The sequence below is a fragment of the Pelobates fuscus genome, chromosome 3 (assembly GCF_036172605.1).
Source record: "Pelobates fuscus isolate aPelFus1 chromosome 3, aPelFus1.pri, whole genome shotgun sequence".
NCBI classification, from domain to species: Eukaryota; Metazoa; Chordata; class Amphibia; order Anura; family Pelobatidae; genus Pelobates; species Pelobates fuscus.
In genome coordinates this window covers 270,864,662-270,881,751 of record NC_086319.1, presented here as the reverse complement: position 1 = coordinate 270,881,751, position 17,090 = coordinate 270,864,662, and the positions used below count along the sequence as shown (strand labels likewise).

Below are 17,090 nucleotides of genomic sequence, written 5' to 3'. Positions count from 1 at the left end.
AATGCAGCAAAAGGTAACCAATACATGCAGGTCCTTCTCAGCTTTCACACCGTACTTCCAAAAGCCTATGAGCCAGTGACTGGACCCTGTGACTGAAGCAGTGAGAGCCTATATTCAGCATAGACACTGTGAAAAAACTACATGCCACTCGCAGCTCCCTGTTAGATCAGGCAGAGGAGCCATTACTGCGGTCCTGCATGGTAACACTACAGTGTTCGGGATGGAGGGAGGTGGGGTGTTCTTTTTATTTTTATCCCAGATGCACCCATTTGTACTCACATCTTTCCCCGTCCTTTTGTCCAGCTCTGGAGAAAACCTAAGCACTCACATACAGTGTCAGTTAGGGACATCATTGCATACAAAAACTATGTACCAAGTTGTAGTTATACTGATAGCAGCTGGGGTATGGTACTAGCACTTTTTATCCACTATTTACTTTAGATTTCCCCACCTAACCCTCATTATACGTTTTTTGGCATTTTACAACAAACATGTCAAACTATTATAGATGTCGTTCTCAGCTGGTTTGAACAATGTTAGCATAACTGCCTTGGAACGGGAAAACCCCATTTCAAATCTTAATCAGACCACCTTCCCAGCTATATCTATACATATCTGTATTCGATTTTTAGATTAAATCACAAACCCTGCTGATGATTACATATACAATAATAGATCTCTCATGGTGAATTCAACTTTGATGCAGGGATTAAAACTTTCACTTGCCACTAACCACTGACGAGTGAACATTAAGCCCTGGTGAGTAGAAATTCAGCCCTGGTAAGTGTAACATGGATCCTCCAGATTTGCAGTGACGAGTAGCGTTTAAGGCCAATGAAAAAAATGGACATTTCTCAGAAATGTATTGCCAGAAAAAAGGAACAACATATTTGGAACATTATATTACATTAATGTAGTAACATTTTGTGGTTTTGGTGCTTAGAATGTCCCTAAACCACAACATTTCCTATTAAATTTCCACAATTTAGGTAGCGCAGTTTAACCTTGTTGGTCATAGTTGGTCATATAGTTTACCTACTAACCAGAGCTAGGTTTACAATGTATGTTGGCAATGTATTAATTACAGTATTTAACTTATTGTATCCTCTAAAACCTCTAGGAAAAGTAATGTATGAAAAAGAAAATATACAAAAATATTTTTTTTTTATTTTTTTTTAAATGCATGGAATAGCAGTCAAGCACATATATACTCTCTCTATACATATGAGATTGAATAAATTGGGAACCAAAGAAACACCAGAGAGCCACAAGGAATATCGATACGCCCTGTTTTAACAGTTAAAGTGTGAGTGATCCATTTGGCACATAACACTATTACATATTCCAAACAGAGTTGCACTATGTTATTTTTTATTTCCCTATAGTTGGATTGACCCATATTTTGGTTTCATGTTTATAAGGAAGATTTGAGGAGATCTTCGGGTTAAAATCCACAATTTAGAGGAAAGTTTCTTCATTTACTTACAACACTTGGTGTTATATTACACTGGTGAAATTGTATTATCACTGTATCTCATAGTGAAAGATTTTTGTATTTTCACACAAGCACATATAAGTGCCTACTGTTTGCAGGGATATTACAACAGCCAATAGAAATCTATGTCAGGGAAACAGATTTGGCGGCTTTCCAAATGCCATTAAATATTGTGACAATCTCAATATAACGTCAGACTGTGTTTTACAATTTAGAGCAAAGCCCTCACCTCTAACATTTAATTAATCTGGAATATCTTTGGGGAAGCTTGTCAGGCATAAACTATATTACAGATATTTAAAACAAATATTAGAATAAAACAAATACTATAACAAATGGATATTTAAAACATAAACAAACAAAAAAAAAAACTAGAATATGAGAAACCTATCAGTGAATGGTCAGGTACAAAACATACATTCCGATTTTTGTATGTACTGGCAGTTCTGTCCTTAACGTCTTACAAATATTAACATAACATTTATAGAGATTCTGATCCTCAAGTGCCTTCAGATGTTCCAGACAAATTATTTAGATGGCTACAGCTAGCAAGCAGAGTAAAATCAAAACAAATGAAGCAATAATACAACTAACACGTCACAGCAGGGATTTTTTTTTAACAGCCCTAACAGCACTAATAAAACAGACTGGAACACAGTTTAATTTGTGGCTGTACTTGTGAGGACATGAGTGTTTAGGGACAGTTATGACCCTCAAAACGCATACCTCCCAACATTTCAAATGGACAAAGAGGGACACTTTAATATTAGGGGTGTGAGTGGGGGTGTGGCCATGGGTGGGGCTGTTCTGAGAAGTTTTTGGTGACTTACTAAAAACAAGTTATGCAACTTGAATGTAATTTATAGCCATGGCAAAAAAAAGTTTATTTACACAAATTTCACACACTATAGCGTTAGGAGTACAAAACTGTATTCTTAACGCAATAGTGTTCCTCTACCAATAGCTAAAGGTCTGCCCTTTCCCCCCAGTGTTCAAAGGGTTAAAAACCCTTTTTAACACTGACCTTGGCCCTGGCTCGGTTTCCTCCTCCTCCAACATCACAGCAATGCTTTACTATGGGGTATTTGAAAATGCTGGATGTTCTTATTCAAAGCATATGGGCATCCAGCATCATTTCACAGAGTTAAGCGACAGGCGTGCCTGGTAGAGACTGAGCCATTAGAGGTGGAGTTAACCCTGCATTGTAATTATTGCAGTGTTCAGTGTTTTACATTGCAGGGTTAAGGGGACAGGGACACTGCACCCAGACCACTTCAAGCTCTGTCATACACTCAGACCAACCAACAATATGGAGCTCTTGCAAAAGAGGGACATTAAGGCAGAAAAGAAGGACACAGCGATTTTGCACAATATAGGGACTGTCACCCCTAAATAGGGACATTTGGGAAGAATGGTAAGGTCTCTCTGGTAGGTGCTGTAATGACACAGTTTTGAACTGTAATTGAAATTCATATTTGAATATAGTATTATTCCTGGGGCTGGATAAGGGGCTTGGCCAGTACAGAGCTGACTGAGTACTGTGTAGTCAGAGTAATTAATTTCCAAGTTCTACTGAGTGACCCTGATTACAAATAAGCTGCATTGGAACTCCTTACATTGGGAAACCTCATTCATACAATCTAGGCCTAAAACTAGTGTATGGCTTCTCTTACATAACTTAATCACCCCAAACAACACAATTACAGCTACTAGGAAAAAGTAGATCCCTTGCCAAACCCAAAAACCAACCTGGGAATGAATCTGAACGCTATACATGCTAAGTGGTGTAGCTCTCTGGCAATGGTAATACTTAGATGGAATATAGAGAGTATGGTTCATTGACATAACATGCATTGCAAACCATATAATTATCTCAAGCCATTAATCTCAAAGTATGTAGGAAAAGACACCACATTATGGACCCCAACAAGCTCTAACAAGGATTAACAGATCTTGCTTTTTGGGCAGAACTAGAAAATTGGACCTGTTGACGGATCTTTTGCTGATAATGCTATGGTAACTGATCTACCATCTGGAAACAGGCACAGCCACTCACTGCACAGAATTCAAAGTACCTGTATGGAAAACTAACATTTTTTAACACTGATGACCGTCTCTTCTTGTTGATACCATTTATTTACCTTTTCCTTCGCCCTTTGGTGTTGGCTCTCTTCTCCTTGCAAGAGTCTCCTCTTCTTCTTCGTAACCACCACCTCTGCTAACTGTTGTTTCGACAATCTCCCCATCTTCTTCTCTTCTAGGCTCCCCTTTGTCATCCTCCTCTTCTTCTGGTACCAGTTCTTTGAGGAACCCCTGCAGAAACTCTTCAATCTCATCATCCGTTAGGACACTCTGGGACCTGCCCAGCGGGGACAATGCAGCCAGGAATAGGGAGAGGAGAAGTAAAGGGGCTCCATGCTTCCACATCCCTTAAATACGGGTTAAGACGTGTGATGGAGAACAAGCCTACACAGGTACAAATTGAGCAGCATGTTATTATGGCATCAACATTTAATATATCACAGCAAAATATGGACTATATAAACCCAAAACTCCACAATACAGGGAACTGGAAGAAAGTAATCCAATTACTAAAAAACACTTAAAATGTATTTATAAACTCTGTGTTGGGGTATGCCAATAGCCATCCTATCCCTGTATTACCCAATCCTTCGCCTGTTACACGGTGTAGCCATTTCCTTATCCCATCTCTAATCCCTTCCCTTCTTAATTCTTATCATGCATTCTTTGTTTTTTTTCTCCTCTCTCTTTTGGCTATTGTATTATGTCTATACATTAGAAAATGATATTCTAATAACTGGTATTGTGGATGTGATGTCCTTTTTCAATACACTTGAAGTTTTAAAATTCTTTCTCTAAATATATATATATATATATATTTTAATGTTAAAGGAATATTTACAAGTGATGCATCTATCTCAAAGAAATTCCCCAAATGAGCAATTTTGGCCTACAATCTGCATTTACCCAGTCAATTTGAAGTTTAGTGAACAGTTATATCTTGGCGTCTAGATGGCGTAGAAGGTGAACGGTGTTTGATAAAAAAAAAAAATAATTTAGAAAAATATTTAATCAGGCATTTAGTCTTAATGTAATTTTGAGATAGCCTGTTAAGACTGTACTGGGCATGTCTCCAGCTAGATACTTCACACAGCACTGTATTCTGTCATTATGCTGCAGTTTTATTTAATTATCAACCGTTCTAACACTAGGAATGCAGGAATGGTTCTCACATTCTCAAAACTGTGATTGAAAACATATTGTACAATACATACAATGCTACACATTGTAACATTTAAAGAATAGCTATTGTAGCCACACATAGTCTGTAGACTGCTAGATACCTGCTGGGAAGGATTACAGTACCTGGACCCTAAGATCACAGTGTCAGAAAACCCTCCTGTGACACAACCCACACAAACACAATGTGATTACATGTTTGGATGTGCTATTGCATTAAAGGAAAATGTCAACTACTCCCATCACGTCCAGCCCACCGGTCGTCATAAAATGCCATTATTTTAGCCACATGTGTCACTTTCACCCCAGTCCTGAGACATGCTCAGTGCTCAGTTTGGCTTCTGACCCACCAGCTTTTAAACATGGATTTTAAATGTTAATTTAAGGCTGCGCCCCATGAATAGTAACAGTAATAAAGAAACATATTGGATATTAAGGAATCTCAGTGTTTAAAGGATCCAAAGTTAATAACACCCGGGTGACTAGACGATGCGTGTAGCGAGGCGAGTACAGCTCTAGAATACTGTCCACATACCCCCTACCACCAGATTACACCCTCCTGCATGTTAACTAATTCCCAGAATAACCCAACATCAGGGGTAACATTACCTGCAGGTCTTAATGCTCCGCCTACCTCTTCTCAGTGTCCCTGGAGATGATGGAGATAGGATGTCCTCTTGGTCAGTTTCCAAAGTCAAACAGGACCACCACCTTCAGGTCACAGCAGGCTCCCTCCCCCAAATGAACAGAGTAGTCAGATTATAGGGTTAGAGAGGTTGTTGGTGGGGGAAGGGTCTCAGAGTTTGTCCAGTCCTAACTCCTAATTCGGAACAGGATACAGAGAGGTGGAGGGTCTGGAGTTTCTCCTGGTACTCCTAAATCTGTGGGGTGTAACTCGTGTGTGTACCATTCCCTCTCCTTCAGACCCTCTCAGCTTGTACCTGACATCTGCAGAAAGGAAATTAAAGCCAGCCCCTCTCCCCACCCTGCTCCCCCTCTAAAAATCCTTAACCCTCTCAACCACACGATTTAAACCACTTCAAGAAGTTTGATGCTCCTTTTGCCAAGGAAAGACAGAGAGAATGGGACAATGGTAAAGAAAGAGTCTAAAAGTGTAGGAAACCAGTGTTACATATATGCTATATACTAGTATGGCGTGGGTGTGTAGCAGTCATTCATTCTTACGTACTACATCATTGGTTTTGCAATTCTCTTCGTATACTGGGATCAGAATAAACGAGTGATCACAATGACCCCTTTCTTTTTAAGTTTACACATGAAAGCAAACAAGTCAGTAGGGTTTGGATTACATGTTTTAAATGGCAACTATCATCCAAAATATCCACAATATCCGTGTGTTGTATATTCTTTAAAAAGGGAATTATGGTGACTTGAAAACACAAAACTGCAAAGTTTAGCCCTATATGACTAATTTGAAAAAAATATATAATTCTACATATCCAATTTGGCTATTGTAGCCCGAATTATGCAGATTCGGTCTTCGAGTCAGTGGAATTCACGGTTTAATGGATATCCCGTGAAATTAATGGGCCATTCACCAAAATTCGAATGGCAGGGAATTGGATGCTGAATGGTAAGGTTTCTTCTAAAACAGCAGTTCTGGAAAGACAAACATTTTCTAGTTCAGTTATAGTCACAGCTTGGTTATTTTAGCCTTAATTTTGCCATTCAGATTTGAATTCACTAGAATTCAGAGTTTAGTGAGTAAATGTTACATTGTTTAAAGAGCAGCTGGGAATTCAAAAAGAAGCTCAAAAAATGCTAACTAGATATTCCCATAATCACCTCTTCTTTCACACAGTAAATTAAAGTTAGTATTCAGGGGTTAGCAGTTGGTGGACTATAATGTGCTGTCATTAAGGAGTTAAATATACTTAATATTATTTTTCGCTGACATGATAGTATTCCCGAATCTCAAATTTTACTCATATTACAAAACTGCTGACTTATCTATGCGTCACATGCGATCATTCATTTCATGCGTGTAGGTTTGCCAGATTCAGTATTTTCTTCAAATATATTATAGTTTTATCGTCCGGGATACTATTAGCACTGAGAACACCTCAGCTTATTGAAATGGTCTGGATGCATTGTCCCAGGTCCCTTAACCCTGAGCATGCAATTATTGCAGTTTTTAATAAACTGCAACAATTACCTGCTAGGGTTAACTCCACTTCTAGTGGCTGTGTACCAGAGAGCCACTAAAGGGACTTACGAGTCATTAGGCGACTTTTGGTCGCTTAACTGACGCTGGACGTCCTCACATTATGCATGAGGATATACAGCGTCAACCAAACCCCCATAGGAAAGCATTATTAATGGGGGAAGTACTAATGCGAGCTATGCCATTGCCGCGCATGTGCATTAGGTCTCCCCCGCCGTATGATGCCAGCAGGGGAGGAGTGGAGGCAGAGCCAAACCAGCGCTGAGAGACATTGGCGTTGGAACAAGGTAAGTGACAGAAGTTTTTAACCCATTCTGCACCAAGGAGGATAGGTGACCTTGACAGAGGGGGCACTATATAGAGCTATATTGCCAGGAAACCAACTTTTAATGGACCTCTAACATGTTGTGCCCAAACGCTGCAGAATTCCCATCAGACGCTCTCTTAGTCTTGGTACTATATAAATGCCCGAAGTGATAATAATTGAAATATCTTCCTCCCTGATTGACAAGCTGATTACTATCCTACAGCTAAACATTTTACATATCAAACAGCCAAGCACTTTTCATGTGAGACCCATCAGATGTTACATGTTTCTATTTATTTGCTTCCATATCATTGCAATTATTAATGATAGGCTCCACTATCGCATTCTGCTTCAATGTCTCTTTTAGCGGTCTTATTGAGGCACAATGCATAGGAGAACAGTGATAAGAAGAACAGGAAGGTTTGCATTAAGTAAACTATTTACTGCTAATTCATATAGCAGACGCCTCAAAGACCCTTCTGTTAGCTCACTGTTTCCACGTATATGGCCATGATACTGAGCCACGCTCCACCCCCTCTGTCTCAGAGTGTTTATAGTATTTTATGTTGCTCTGATAATATGTAGCCAAATATAGTTATATATGAAATACAATTAATTTGGGGGTAAAGTTCCAGAAGTAGAGAATAATCAGCTGGAACATTCCATTGGTTTCCTTGGTGATTCAATTATTCATTGAATAATTTGTGCCTTTTTGGAGTGATTTTTTTCTGGTCTAAATGAACAATTCTGGCAGTCGTTTGCACCTTTTATTCATTTCACGCCTCTTATCTTATACATTTCTTTTTGTGTGGCATATTCCACGTATTAATCTTTTTGCACCAAAAAAGTATTATATTTTTCTGTCATTCTCTTTTTTTTTATTTCTTTCTAGAAAGCGAAGATCAATATGCACAGAATATTTGCATATCATTTTTTTAAAAATGGTTCATATTCTAGGTAGAAAAAGAAAAAAAGAAAAAAACAAAACATCAACGAAGAATGGCTGTCACCTATAGATATAAAGGACAGGTCCGGTGAATTTTAGCATGGGGCAAGTACAAAGAAATGCCCCTTTTGTGTACAAAACTCACAAATGTCTGTGTGGATGGTCCTATTCTCGTAGTGCTATCAATATATGTATTTGACAAGTGGGAGCTCACAGAGTTGCCAGGTGTGAATGCCATCGTGAATCTCTGCACCATCCATCACTACCACATGGGCAGCATGAGGGAATATATACAGAGATATGTGTGTGCCCAAGAAATGAAGACTTCTGTAACTTTATTGTCACCAATGACAAGTGTGTGTTTTGCATATCATAAGCAATGTCCATCTCATCCAGAATAAAACTGCACATACTTATAACTGCCTGGAAGCCTGTTCAAATCTAAATACTGCCGTCCACCAAAAAATATCCCTGGGGGACAGTCATGGCTTCTATATGCTTCCTGTTGTGTACTAAATACGGTACATTTTTAGAGTGCCGAACCATTCTTTCTTATTTGGAATGTATTATTGGTGCTGAGATATCAGAGGTCAATACAGCACCCCACTTTACTAATTCTTTGTTTTACATTGAGATTTTGGGCCACCAGCCTATGAACACATTCACACACGAGTCAAGATGGGCGGAGAGAGATCAGGAGTGGACAGGTAGATTTGTGTCATCTGCATAGAAATGATAACGGAAGCAAAAGGAGCTGATGTGTTTGCCAAGGGAGGCAGTATAGATAGATAACAGTAGGGGACCAAGGACAGAACCTTGGGGGACGCCAACAGAGAGTGGTTGGGGGGAAGAGGCAGAGTCAGAGAAAGAAACACTGAAAGAGCGCTGGGAGAGGTAGGAGGAGCACCAGGAGAGAGCAGTGTCCAGCAGAAAGATCAAGGAGAATTAGGATAGAGTCAGGGCCGGCGCATCCATAAGGCGCACCGGCTCCGGGGGCGCAAGATTTCAGTGACCGGCAGGAGGGAAGGACCCCCGGCGCAGCGTGCGGCAGTGCTGTAATCAGACGCGGCGAGGGAGGTCTAACCTCTCTGCTCTGCTCCCTCGCGCGCTGTCTGCTGATGCCACGGGAGCGTCATATTCCGACTCCCGCGGCATCAGCAGACAGCGCGTGAGGGAGCAGAGCGGTGAGATGAGAGCTCCCTCGCCGCGTCTGATCACAGCACTGCCGCAAGCCGCCCAGCAGCCCCACTGGACCCCAGGGAATGATTCCTCATCCACACCAGCTCTCCAGGTAGGGAGGCTGGGTGGAAAATGTTTATTTATAAAATAATTAGTGAGTGTCTGTGTGAGAGTGTCTGTGTGTGAGTGTTTGTGTGTCTGTGTGTCTGTGAGTGACTGTGTCTGTGAGTGACTGTGTGTGAGTGTATGTGTGTCAGTGTGTGTGTGAGTGTCTGTGTGTGTGTGTGTGAGTGACTGTGTGTGAGTGTGTCTGCGAGTGACTGTGTGTGAGTGTATGTGTGTCTGTGTGTGTGTGTGTATGTGTGTGAGTTACTGTGTGTCTGTGAGTGACTGTGTCTGAGTGACTGTGTCTGAGTGACTGTGTGTCTGTGAGTGACTGTCTGTGTGTCTGTGAGTGACTGAGTGTGTGCGTGAGTGAGTATGTGTGTCTGTGAGTGACTGTCTGTGAATGAGTGTGTGAGTGAGTGTATGTGTGTGAGTGTGTGTGTCTGTGAGTGATTGTATGAGTGTTGCATGTGAGTGTATGAGTGTGTGTTTGTGAGTGTCTGTTAAATCAGTGAGAGTATCTTTGTCATTGAGTCTGTGTGTGACTATCAGTGTGTCTGTCAATGAGTGTCAGTGTGTGTGTGTGTCAATGAATGAGTGTGTGTCAGATCAGTGAGTCTGTGTGTTTGTCATTGAGTGTGTGTGACTGTCAGTGTGTATACACCACTGAGTGTAGCGTGGCGGAGCGCAGTACAGGAGCTTCTGTTTCCTGTACCCGGCCAGACTGACCGGAGGTGCTCACTGAGAGAGCACTCCCTGTCAGTCCAGCCAGGTACAGAAAATTGAAGCTCCTGTAGGGGATATCCTCCACGCTACAAGAGAGGTAGGAGTCACACCAGGAAGGGGAGTGCAACCACTAAGGAGGTGCGGGGTGCACCAAGGGACAGGGAGGGGAGGGGAGGGGAGAGAAACACCAAGGGACAGGGAAAAGAGGGGAGAGGTTAGAAGAACACTAAGGGACAGGGAAGGGAGGGGACCAATAATGGACGGGGAGAGGGGCTGGTTAAGAGGCACATAGGTGAAGTTGTTATTTTTTTTGGTGGGGGTGGGAGGGCGGAAAAATACATCTTCGCCTATGTACCCAAAAATCCTTGCACCGGCCCTGGATAGAGTAATGGCCGCAAAAGTTAGCAGCCATTAAATCGTTGGATACTTTGGTCACAGCCGTTTCAACAGAATGACCAGCACGGAATCCAGATTGAAGGGGGTCAAGCAGAGAGTTGGATTCGAGAAAGTCAGTCAGTCTGGTGTAAACAACTCTCTCGAGGATCTTGGAGACAAATGGCAGTAGCGAGATAGGGCGGTAGTTGGATGGGGAGTTGGGGTCAAGGTTGGGCTTTTTCAGAATCGGGGTTGCAGTTGCATGTTTGAAGGGTGAGGGAAATGTGTCAGAGGAAAGAGAGAGATTGAACATTTTAGTGAGAGGAAGAGCAAGAAAGGGAGACAAAATGCGGATGAGATACAAGGGAATAGGATCAAGGGAACAGGTGGTGGGGCGGGAGGACCGGAGCAGAGCAGAAACCTCTTGTATGTCCTCCTTGCTAGTCCTTCCATGGAGACATCTATATTCCACTTTCCTATCTTCTAAGAAACACGTTACTGAACAGTAGTCAAATTGGTACTCCGTTATCATGGGACATAGTAATTTGAGGGTTTATGGTACTGTGAAGGAGGCATGGTTATATCATTTGAAGCATTCATAATAATGTGCAAGGGGTATGGTCATGTGCTGTTTGTGTAGGAGGGGGTAATTGTTTTACTGGCATAGGCTGTAAACGTCTATTTCTGTTAATTAGGAGCAGATTTATAAACAGCAGAAGGACCCTCAGGAGACCAGATCATGTACGGAGCAAGTGGTTTGTGTGTTACAATGTCATTTTAGACCGAATGTTGTACCATAAATCTTCCACTGCCTGGTGAAATTATGCTGTCCATACCACAGGCACTCTAAGTGTTAGATTACAAGATACACCCAAATAGAATGGCTCTATTGACATATATTCTAAAGAGAATTATTCCCTACAGGTGATTTGTAGCAAATGTCTTCACTAACAGTCTGCAGAGCATCTTCCCATCCAAGGTTTTTTACTAGTGTGAATTTTAGGCCAGAATATTTGAAGAGAAAACATAACTGACTTGCAGATTTATTTTCAGTTTGGCTATTTCGACCAAAAGTTAATTTTGAATTCATTACAATATTTTTTTTTAATAACTCTGAAAGCGGCTGACCAATAAATTCATGTATACCCAACAGAGCCTTGATGTAAAGACAGATGCACCACCATTTTAACTGAACATACATTATGGACAAATAGATAAAACTCTGATTCTGCATGGTCACAACAGGGTTAAATTCTGGTGGACACATTGATTGAGGAATTTGTCATACCCCTCCGGCCTCCAGCTCATGTGTTTTCTGAAATTCATCATGCGCAGTATGAGCAATGTGAAAAGATTTATTTTGGCTGAGTACAAAATGATAAACACATTGAAACAAGATGAGTCCTCGTGACGAGATGGACTTGGCCAATTGCAGGATCAACAGGACAACACAAGGGGAACAGATATAAGGTTGGAGAAACACTCCACATTACAAAACAGTCAATGTGACTCCCTGCAAGGATATATATGTCTTACATTCAATGGAAAATAAGGATGTTTTTAGAACAAACAATAAGACACAGAAATTGTTCTTCTCATGCCGTGTATTGACACATCAATATCCAGTTAGAACACACAATGAGATATAGGGGTACACAATCACACACTCTCACTATAACACTCAGTGAGAAAAAAGGTGTTATGGTCCTGACTGCTTCACATATGAGACCAGTGGTTTGATACCACTTTGCTTTATTGCTGAACAATTACTGTATAATAAGGCTTATTAGAACTGGCAGGAACACAGGAGTAAAACATCCTCTGTGCAGCACTGCATCACACTCACTAACGTAAGATGGCTGGCATGCTCTCTCACCTGTGAGTCATCACAGGGGAGGAACCACTAGTTAAAGTGAGTGGGGAGTTAGAGGGCAGTCCTACATTCCAGGTATAACAAAAGGGTCTATTTAAAACAGAGAATTCAATATATGATCCAGCATATGCTGATAGGAGCCTACTTATAAAGTGCAATAAAATATAGCAATCCACTTATAATATGTTACTGAAAAATAAGATGCATTGACATGCCTGGATCCATGTATAACACGCAGTGAGGTAAACAGGGATCCATGTATACTGAATAGAGTAAGAAACACAGTGCGCCATATACAGTATGGAATGAGACACACTGAGCACTGGCGTACATACTGCGGTCGCAGGGGCGGGCACGTCACTCCAGGGGGCTGAACCTGAAGAGGTCCATCGTTGGCCCATGCTGTTAGGGCCACCTGATGTATATGGATTTTCAGGGGGCCTGGTCAGCACTGAGGCGCGTTAACAGCGCGACTGGGCCTCCTGTAATGACATAAGACAGAGCTGGGAGACACAGTGGGCCAGTTACAGAATGGAATGAGTCACATCGTGAGCCACATACTGTATGGAGTGAGACACACAGGAAGCCACATACTGTAACAAGAGAGACACACAGGGAGTCGCATAATGTATAGAGTGAGACACACAGGGAGCCACATAATGTATGGATTGAACCACAGTGAGTCACATAATGTATGGAGTGAGACACACAGGGAGCCACATAATGTATGGAGTGAGACATACAGGGAGCCACATACTGTAACAAGTGAGACACAAAGGGAGCCACATAATGTATGGAGTGAGACATACAGGGAGCCACATACTGTAACAAGTGAGACACACAGGGAGTCACATAATGTATGGAGTGAGACATACAGGGAGTCATAATGTATGGAGTGAGACACACAGGGAGCCACATAATGTATGGATTGAACCACAGTGAGTCACATAATGTATGGAGTGAGACATACAGGGAGTCACATACTGTAAGAAGTGAGACACACAGGGAGCCACATAATGTATGGAGTGAGACACACAGGGAGCCATGTACTGTATGGAATGAGACATACAGGGAGCCACATAATGTATGGATTGAACCACAGTGAGTCACATAATGTATGGAGTGGGACACATAGGGAGCCACATACTCTATGGAGTGAGACACACAGGGAACCACATACTGTATGGAATGAGACACACAGTGAGCCACATACTGTATGGAGTGAGACACACAGGAAGCCACATACTGTATGGAGTGAGACACACAGGGAGCTGCATAATGTATGGAGTGAGACACACAGGGAGCCATGTACTGTACGGATTGAGACACAGTGAGCCATATACAGTATGGAATGACACATACAGTGAGCTACATACTGTATGGAGTGAGACACACAGATAGCCGCATAATGTATGGTGTGAGACACACAGGGAGCCATGTAATGTATGGATTGAGACACAGTGAGCCATATACAGTATGGAGTGAGACACACATCGAGTCACATACTGTATGGAGTGAGACACACAGGATCCACATACTGTATGGAGTGAGACACACAGGATCCACATTGATTGAGACACAGTGAGCCATATACAGTATGGAATGAGACACACATTAAGCCACATACTGTATGGAGTAAGACACACAGTGAGCCACATACTGTATGGAGTGAGAAAACACAGTATCCACATACTGTACGGATTGAGACACAGTGAGCCATATACAGTATGGAATGAGACACACATTAAGCCACATACTGTATAGAGTAAGACACACAGTGAGCCATATACAGTATGGAGTGAGACATACAGTGAGTCACATAATGTATGGAGTGGGACACATAGGGAGACACATACTGTATGAAGTGAGACACACAGGGAGCCACATACTCTATGGAGTGAGACACACAGGGAACCATATACTGTATGGAATGAGACACACAGCTGTTTGGAAGCACAGTTAATTACCTCTTTCACATGTTATCAGTTACTGCAATCATACTATTAATTCTCTTTGCCATCACCTACAAATTCCTCTGCTTCCTCTTGTCTCATCTCCCCATTTTACCTTTAGATTGAAAGCTCACAGGCAGGGTCCTCTACCTTTTGTATCGATTCAAAAGTTAGCATCTTCTGCTCTGTAAATGAAGCTTTAATTACATACAGGAGGCTCCTGTCGAGTCTAGCAAGCTATTAACATAGCAGGAGATAAGAAATTATACATTATACAGAATTTGCAATAAAGGAAGTATAAACATTAGATTACTCTTTACAGGAAGTGTTTAGGAAGGCTGTGTAAGTCACGTGCAGAGAGGAGTGCCTAGGGCTGCATTAACAAAGTGATTTAACTCTTAAATGGCCGAAAATTGAGCAGTTAGACTGCAGGGGCATAATCTATACACAAAAACTTATTAATTAAGCTAAAGTTAGTTTGTGACTATAATGTCCCTTTAAGATAGCGAACTATTATTAACCAAAATCCATAAAGTAGCTCTGTCATCTTCAAGGATACTTGTATAGTTTGCAAAGATCCCCTAAGGTGATATCCCTGCTTCTTTGCCTGCAGTCTCAGGCCTGGAGGGCAGTAGAGGGTTCATATACCCTGTTCGTGCTGCCCAAATCAGTGCTATAGAATCAGATCTGTGCTGTACTCTTGCACATATGTTATAGTAAAACAATGATGTCCTTGGACTATCTTGTGAGACCACTGGTGTCTCTCGATCCAAGTGAGGCAGTTTGATCCCAACAGCCGTTACTAGTGATGGCTAGTGGAATTGATAAAACGTGTCCCTTCTTTGTCTTATGATATCATTGACTGTGTTAGAATTTCAATGAAATTACAATATAGTAAATGTAGGTATCTAAACTACTTCAAAAAATATTTCCAGCAATTGACTGTGTTAGAATTTCAATGAAATTACAACATACTTGTAAATGTGGGTATCTGAATTACTTCAAAAAATATTTCCAGCAATGCCTGGAAACTATGCAGTGAATAATTCAGGCTTTTGTAAAGGCAATGAGCTTCCTGCTAAGTACTTTGTAGGTGTTGTACCTAATAAAGTGGCCACTGAGTGTACATTGAGACAAATTAGAGTTTGCATTAGTACCAGTGATAGCACAAATAGCAAATTAATACCCCGAATATTGATAAAAAGTAAAATGTTAATATTTCAGAGAAACTTAGGGTTAACAAGTTCCCAGGCTTGGCAGACCTGACAGTAAAATAAGAAAATACTATTAATTTATTAGAAATGAAAGCCAGATTACAGAAAAGTCATGTTATTGTAGGTTAGCGATAGGGATATTGCTAGCACATTTTGTGCTTGCAAACAAATTGCACACAGTCTGGGAATACGTATCCACAACTAAGTCAGTGAAAAAGAGAGATTTATTTTTAAATTTTTTCCCTTTTTACCAGAATTCCATCGCCCGTATCTCAAACATTGTTTCTCGTTTTCTCGTTAAGACTATTGAGCGTGCAAGTGGCAGCTCCTTTTTGCTCATGCCCAATATTTGACCATCAAAATAAATGGAAATAGTTAGGACATGTGCAGAGTACAGAATTCTTTGTGCACAGCCACATGGTGTACATGAAAGTGGCTTCTGTCCATTTTTATGTACAGTCACTTTAATTACGTCATTAAAACCGTAATACTTAAAGAGTTGCTATAGAGTTCAATCAAAGAAGTAAAACGTACTGACTTGCTGTAAACATGGCTTAGCAGTACTTGGCAACTCATAAAAATGTTCTCAGTAGATAATACATTGTACAGACATAACGTACAAAGCCCTCTGTATATATGTATCAAAAACCAATAATTAAATGGACACTCTAAGCAGCAGAACCATTACAGCTTAATTTAGAGGTTCTGGTGCAAATTACCTGTCCCTGGGTCTGACAAATGTAAATACTGTATTTTCTGAGAAAAAAAAATGTACTTTTACTAGTTGCTGTCACTTACAAAGTAGCATAACTACTGGGGAGGGGATAAGTCACTTCCTCCCAGCATACCAACGAGCCATGCAGAAGAGCAAGAGAGGACCCGGGAGCCTGGATCTTATTGCCATCAGACTCAGCAAGATGCCACTGGACCCCAGGGAAGCAACTCTTTTTCTGCCCTGGGCGACTGTAACTCTGTTTGCGCCACTTCACTCAGATGACTAATTGAGGTTATTCCTGGTGCAGTCTTTTCAATTTTTGCAGGACCAACTTTCTGCATAGTATTTGTCTAGTGCAGGGGTCCTCAAACTGCGGCCCTCCAGATGTTGCTGAACTACAACTCCTATGATTCTTTGAATTACATAGAAAGCCAGAGAATCATGGGAGTTGTAGTTCAGCAACATCTGGGGGGCCGGAGTTTGAGAAATCTAGATATATACAGGGAGTGCAGAATTATTAGGCAAGTTGTATTTTTGAGGATTAATTTTATTATTGAACAACAACCATGTTCTCAATGAACCCAAAAAACTCATTAATATCAAAGCTGAATATTTTTGGAAGTAGTTTTTAGTTTGTTTTTAGTTTTAGCTATTTTAGGGGGATATCTGTGTGTGCAGGTGACTATTACTGTGCATAATTATTAGGCAACTTAACAAAAAACAAATATGTACCCATTTCAATTATTTGTTTTTACCA

General features: G+C 41.0%; 1 protein-coding gene across 2 annotated transcripts in view; it reads right to left on the bottom strand.

Annotated features, from left to right (window-relative positions):
* Positions 1 to 5,708, bottom strand: part of AEBP1 (AE binding protein 1) — a 38,412-nt gene extending 32,704 nt beyond the window's left edge. The window contains exons 1-2 of one of the 2 annotated variants that reach the window (XM_063448532.1): positions 5,366 to 5,708; positions 3,637 to 3,961 (exon numbers count right to left, since the gene is read on the bottom strand). In XM_063448532.1, the coding sequence (XP_063304602.1) occupies positions 3,637 to 3,922 (286 nt within the window). In that variant the 5' untranslated portion in view covers positions 3,923 to 3,961; positions 5,366 to 5,708. The remainder of the gene's footprint in view (positions 1 to 3,636; positions 3,962 to 5,365) is intronic. The other variant, XM_063448533.1, reaches the window with a different exon arrangement.
* Positions 5,709 to 17,090: the final 11,382 nt, after the last annotated feature.